General features: G+C 29.4%; 1 protein-coding gene and 2 long non-coding RNA genes across 3 annotated transcripts; 2 read left to right on the top strand and 1 right to left on the bottom strand.

Annotated features, from left to right (window-relative positions):
* The first annotated feature begins 356 nt into the window (after positions 1-356).
* Positions 357-1,465, top strand: LOC133034797 (uncharacterized). Its single transcript, XR_009686138.1, has 2 exons — positions 357-790; positions 1,128-1,465. It is a non-coding gene; the product is annotated as an uncharacterized LOC133034797 (long non-coding RNA).
* A 386-nt stretch (positions 1,466-1,851) lies between these two features.
* Positions 1,852-4,190, top strand: LOC133034796 (uncharacterized). Its single transcript, XM_061110191.1, has 4 exons — positions 1,852-2,117; positions 2,314-2,400; positions 2,526-2,553; positions 2,709-4,190. The coding sequence occupies exons 1-4, from the start codon at positions 2,097-2,099 to the stop codon at positions 2,825-2,827; spliced, it is 255 nt and encodes an 84-aa protein (XP_060966174.1). The 5' UTR covers positions 1,852-2,096; the 3' UTR covers positions 2,828-4,190.
* Positions 4,191-4,488: 298 nt separating this feature from the next.
* LOC133034798 (uncharacterized) lies at positions 4,489-5,971 on the bottom strand. Its single transcript, XR_009686139.1, has 3 exons — positions 5,507-5,971; positions 5,267-5,363; positions 4,489-5,151 (listed from the first exon to the last, which is right to left on the bottom strand). It is a non-coding gene; the product is annotated as an uncharacterized LOC133034798 (long non-coding RNA).
* Positions 5,972-6,597: the final 626 nt, after the last annotated feature.

Here is a 6,597-nt window from a genome sequence, read left to right on the forward strand (position 1 = left end):
ATTTCAAATATAAATATTTAATTTTTTCAAACAAAAAATTTGTAATCTTTAAAAATAAAATACATTCAAAATTTTAAAAAGACCAAAATCTTAAATGAAACTAGCAATACGTGGCTCAGCACGTACATTCACTTAGTTATTATATAAATATATAGGGTAATTTGCGGCAAAACCTCCTAAAGTGGACAGGTTTTTGAAACTAACCCCCTAATCTAAAATTTTGGTGGTAAAACTACCTAAACCACTAGTCCGTTAGCAGTTAGCCCTTTCCATCCATATTTGGCTGTTAAGTGCCAGGTTGGAATGTCCACGTGTACACAGTGTACACGTGGCACAATTTTATTAGTCCACATAAATAAATATATAAAAAAATAAAAAAATTAATTATTTTAAAAATAAAAAATAAAAAAAAATATTTTTCTTTAAAAATTAAAAAAAAATAATAATTTTACATTTTTTCTTTTTTTTTCCTTTCTTTCTTTTTTTTTCTTTTTCTTTCTTTTGCAAACACCCTCTTCTTCTTCTTATCTTTCTCTCTCTCGCAGGTAGGCAGCCATGGAAGACCACCATCATCTGCCATCTCTAATCTCTCTTGATCCCCATCTCTCTCTCTCTCAGCCATCTCTGTCGATACCCCTCTCTCTCTCTCTCTCAGCCATCTTCTCTTTCTCAATCCCCCCCTCTCTCTCTCTCTCTCCCGATAATACCCAAGGACCATGTCGCCGTCGTCACCGTCGTCGAGGACCACGGACCCAGGTGCCGTCGCCGTCGTCGAGGACCACCACGCCAGGTAAAACCCGATCCCCTATCCCTCTCTATTTGCTCGATCTCCTCTCTCTCTCTCTCTTTCTCTCTCTTTAGATCTAGGGATTTCTATAAAAAAATTTTGCAATCATCAAGATCTGTGTATATATATATCCCTATTTGTGTATTATCGTGTTTATTATTTTCAGATATGAGAAAAGATAATTGTTGTTGGGGAAAATAAATTTAGGGTTTTCAGATTTGAGTTTTGGGACTGAAATTTTGTGTATATATTTGTGTGTTTATTTGTTTGTTAGATTTGAATATGTTTAAATTTGGGTTTAGTATTTAATTTTTTTGTGTGATATGGATTTGAAAAATAGGTTGTGATGGTAGTTTCGGTAGTGGTGGGCGGTGGTGTTTACGATGGTTATGGATGGTGGTGGTTTACGGTGGCTACGGTGGCTACGGATGATGGTGGTTTCGGTTGTGTTGGTGGTGGTGTTTACAGTGGCTTTGGAGGGAAGTGGTGGATAGATAGAGAGAGAGAGCTGAGATGAAGAAGAAGAGGGTATTTGCAAAAGAAAGAAAAAGAAAAAAAAAGAAAGAAAGGAAAAAAAAAAATGTAAAATTAAAAATGTTTTTTTTTTTAATTTTTAAAGAAAAATATTTTTTTTTATTTTTTATTTTTAAAATAATTAATTTTTTATTTTTTTATATATTTATTTACGTGGACTAATAAAATTGTGCCACGTGTACACTGTGTACACGTGGACATTCCAACCTGGCACTTAACAACCAAATATGGATGGAAAGGGCTAACTGCTAACGGACTAGTGGTTTAGGTAGTTTTACCACCAAAATTTTAGATTAGGGGGTTAGTTGCAAAAACCTGTCCACTTTAGGAGGTTTTGCCGCAAATTACCCATATATCTTTATATATTAAAAGTGCCTATCTAACCGCAATTCTTAGTTTAACGATTCTTGGTTTAACGATTCTTGGTTTAACGATTGTTTTTTTTTAATTAGGCTTACACGATTAACTTAACAGACTGTTAACGTTAAACGTTAACAAATAAATAAACCCAATAATTAAACCAAAAAAATTAAACAATCTTTTTTAAAATTAAAAAAAATATCTTACCCACATATCTCTCTAACAAATCCTTCAATTTTTAAAATTTTTTTACACGGCTTGAATTTATTTAGAAGCCAATTAAAATTAACACTGGGTTTGTTCTTAGTTTTGAGGGGAATTCCTTCTTCTTCTTCTTTAGAGAAAATTACTGAAAATTCTGCAGTAGATTCGAGAGTTTAGATAGACACTCAACACAGAATTTTTAGGTCTTGCCATGGCTCAAGCCAGGAACAATGTAAATTCCAAATTCTCTTCACTTTAATTGCTTTTTTTTTTTTTCACAATATATGAACGAAGTAGAAATTTTCGGTCTTTCTGTTCCTCTCGTTCTTTATTGTAGTTTGATTGAAAATCTTTAAATCATTTATGTGATTTTATTGATTATGATTGCGTTCTTCTTGTTAATGATTTCTTATGGTGTGACACTATAGGGTGGTGTTGGAGGAGTTGATAACACTTTTAGAAAGAAATTTGATCGCGAAGAGTACCTGGAAAAAGCTCGGGAGCGCGAAAAACATGTTTGGTTTATAAAAATGGATTCTTTATTTATGGGTTTTGCTTTGAATTGGGGTTTCTTTGATAATTTTTTGATCTGGGCGTTCTTTCTTTCTTTCTTTCTTTTTTCTTTTTTTTTTTTTTGAAGGAGGCTGAAGGTAAATCCAAATCCAAATGTAAGTTAACAAGACCTTTAATTTTAGCATGGAATTGGAAATATGTGTATTTATATATATATATATATATATATATATGTGTATTTATTTGTTTATGAAACTCTTAAGAGATTGGTGAGCATTTGAACTGTAGATTAACAAAATGTTAATTGCAGCTAAAGGTCCTCCTGTACAAAGAAAGCCATTGAAGCATAGAGATTATGAAGTGGACCTTGAATCTCGCTTGGGTAAAACTCAAGTAAGTTTCTATGTATATTCTATCTCTATCCAATGATTTTTATGTTAAATGGGTTTTGAGTTATGTATTATTAGTGTTAGCTTGTTATGTTAGGTACTTAGCAAGGCTGAGTGCTGATGTATTAGCTCAAGGAACAGTGATGATTAGGTCTTTTCTGGAGTTTATTTAAGGCTTCATCTGCTTGACTTGTGAACAAACCTAAGTAGTCTCATAAGAAACTTAGGTATTTCATACTTTCGTTTTGCATATTATGTATGGGGATGTATGCTGAAATTATTATCGACTTATCATGGAGTCTCTATGCTTTCCTCACAATTCTCTTATTAAGATGGTGTGCCAACCAATAGCTAACAGATAAAGAGTCACATCACATTAGAACAATTAAGCTTTTACTGGGGTTCCTATGGAGATGGAGTTGAGTATTACAAATGTAGAAAGTTCTCTCGGCAAGGTGGCTTTGGATGAGATCAGTGATCAAAGGAAACATGATTAACATAGTTAAATAAATATATTTAATAATTTAAATATATTATAATTATTTACATTTTTTAAAAAAACAAAAGTAGCTAAATATAATATTGTATATATACGTATATAATAAGCTAGAGAAAATACCACTAAATATATATAATTTTTTTATTTGAAATAATAATTAATAAAATAGGATGAAGAGACGATCGCTCCTTATATAGGACAATGTGCTCTGACAATAGGGGTGTTCGAGGAACAGAATGCAATCATCAGTTGTTAATTCTCATTGTTTTTGATTTTGATTTTGCTTCTTAAGAATACTTGTACACATTAATTTTGATTTTGCTTTGTTTTTGACTCCATATCTAAGATTTTTCCTTGGTAGTGAGAATGTTCCTTCAAGTGTTAGTTATTCTTAATTTTGTAATATTTGAACTGGAACAAATGCAACATATATTATAACCTTATTATTATTGTTTCCAATATGTTTTTACTAACATTTGTAGTTTAATTTAAACTCTATTATATTGGACATGCATAAAAATTTAATTTAAATTTATTATTCAAATCTCTCTAAATTAAATATTATTTATTTTTGATTTATTTATTTCCTTCCAAACTCATAATATAATACTTAATATAAAATATAGCATACGTGCATCGCACGTAACAATATACTAGTATATATATATATACTAGCAAAAAACTACGTGCGAGGCACGTATACTAAATTTTATGCTAGGTTTTTTCTATGTTATTTGAAAGTGAGATTATTATTAAATACTGAATGCTATATATTAGTGTTTAAGAAAGCTTAATGATTTAAATATGTTCTTAAGTTAATCCAAAAATAAACTAAAAATATTATAGTGTTTAAGAAAGCTTAGTGTTTGCAATATATTAGTATATTTCATTAATTGAGCAGCATTACACGAAAATATTTTTTCCACAATATTTGCGAACATGACATTAGATAGGCTCTTTGTATTGTCATCAAGTTCAACATATACTATAGCACTGTAAAATGCATAATAAGATTGTTAGTATATTTTTTTTTATTTTAACTTAATTTCAATAACATCATATGTTTTTTGTAATATACCGTGGTGTAGGAAATCCTTCTTGGCCGCATGTTGGCTTGTCACATATGATTTTTTCATCGCAATTGTATAAATCTATTTTTTTATAACATGCGTCACATGACATGTAATAAAAATTATGGAGAGTATCAGTTATTTTTATTGCCGCCTCAATACAAAAATATTTTTTCTACATCCAAATCATATGGTGTTAATAATAGTAAGATATTGAAACGAAAGTTTTATAAAGTAAATATTATAGTAGTTTTTACCTCATTCAGTTGCAGATTTTTCGTCAACTCTGAAATTTGGATGTTAGTCACTATTTCGTGTAATCCAACAAAAGATTTTGGAGAAGATTCATACGTCAAGCAGTTTGCTATTGCGTTTTTAATTTTTATTTCGTTACTCTCCGCCCTTAAAATAGAGTAAGTATTATTATAAATATAGTATACAAAAATTTAATTTTTTTTGTAAAATGTGTAGCTATAATAGTATGTGTATTTGATTTTATGAGTATTACCATTCCTTCAGTGCTTCTGCCTCTGGGAGTTGAGGATTGATTTTGAAGGTACTCGTGTCGCGTGACGATAGAGACAGCCCTAAATCAAAATGTATGTGTTAATTGAATTTTTGAATTTTTGCTTTTAAATATCAGTAGTTTAATTAATGCAATAACCTCTCTTGGTTTGAACAATTAGTTTTGATCCCAATATTATGGGTCTGTCTTCGATTACTTCTGCTATTTGTAAGCATTCATCGTGGAATTTATGCCCCCACATCGTCAAACATACTCGTTTGAAGCTACAACTTTGTAAAGAAAAAAAATGTATTAGCATAAATTTTGTTAAATAGTATTTAATATATCGCAATAAAAATGAACACAAGAGTGTATTTATAGTGGTAGATTAAATGTATAGTTTACCTTTCATCAATTAAATATATCTCTTGAATTGTATGTAGTTCATAGGGAGTGTTGACTTCTTTTAGTGGGTTCATTTTGAGAGCAATAGCCAAAATATCTAATAAATTGAAATATTAAATAGTTAGTCAATGAGGAATATATATTTATGAAAATCGAATTGTAAATACCTATTGGTTTGCTGAATTCTTTAGGTGTATGCAGGTTGCTAAACGGAATGAAATCATAGTTTGGTGTTGATACCTGGTTTGTCTTCTGTTTGGATTTCTTCATTTCTGTTCTTGAGTTCACTGTCCAAGAATATTTGTAGTCTTGCTTTTTATCGAAAGGTGGGGCTGTTTTTTTTTACATAGGCGTTGCTGATGTAGTAAGTGTGGAACACTTCCAAAGTGTTTTCTCTAGCATCAATTTCAGTGCCAAATATTACTGCTTCAACATCATTACCTTGTGTTCATTTTTAAGGAAAAAAATACATTTATGAAATAATAATTTGTTGCAGCGTGTTTATAGTCAGAATTCGGAAAATATAGCATTTATTAGTAGAGTATTGACAATTTCAACGGTAAATAAACTAATTGTATACCTTTTTATCTGCTAACATAAGCTTTTGATATTTGAGTGGTGAACTCTTGCTTGTCCGCTTTCCAGATTTTTCTAACACTCTCATTTCAATCTTCCAACTTTCTGTAGTTGGAGTGATGTCCTTAATTATTGTTGTGTATATTGTAGTCATTTATTCACCTGTTTTCAAATAAAACAATAGATAGACAAAATAAAAAATATAGTAATGACTACGTAATCAATAAAAAGAGTCATAAAATGTAATCAATATCTTATTAATTATAATAATGTTGATTATCAATTAATATCTAAGATCAATAATTCAATTTTAAATCATTAATAATAACAATGACTAAATATCTAGAAAAATATATAGAGAATATATAAAGAATCACGTAAAGAAACATCAATTAAAATATAATGAAAGGGAAGTGAGAAGTAGATTTGACTTAAGTTTCACATTAATAAAAGAAACAGAAATTATAGAGATACATAAAAAAAATTGATTAACAATTAATTAATTATAAAACAAAATATGTAGTGAATCAATAAATGTGAACTCAGACTAAATAAATGTGAAAACACAATTTAAGGTATTGTTATATTTAGTTTTTGTTTTAGGTAATGTATTTCTGTTTTAGGTAATGTATTTCTTCAAAAAAAAAAGGTAATGTATTTTTGTAGAACCAATACAATTTAAAGTATTGTATATTTGTAATACCAATACAATTTATACAAATTAGATAACCTTTTCTTTTTCTCTTCGAAAACAA

The sequence above is a fragment of the Cannabis sativa genome, chromosome 2 (assembly GCF_029168945.1).
Source record: "Cannabis sativa cultivar Pink pepper isolate KNU-18-1 chromosome 2, ASM2916894v1, whole genome shotgun sequence".
Classification (NCBI taxonomy): Eukaryota; Viridiplantae; Streptophyta; class Magnoliopsida; order Rosales; family Cannabaceae; genus Cannabis; species Cannabis sativa.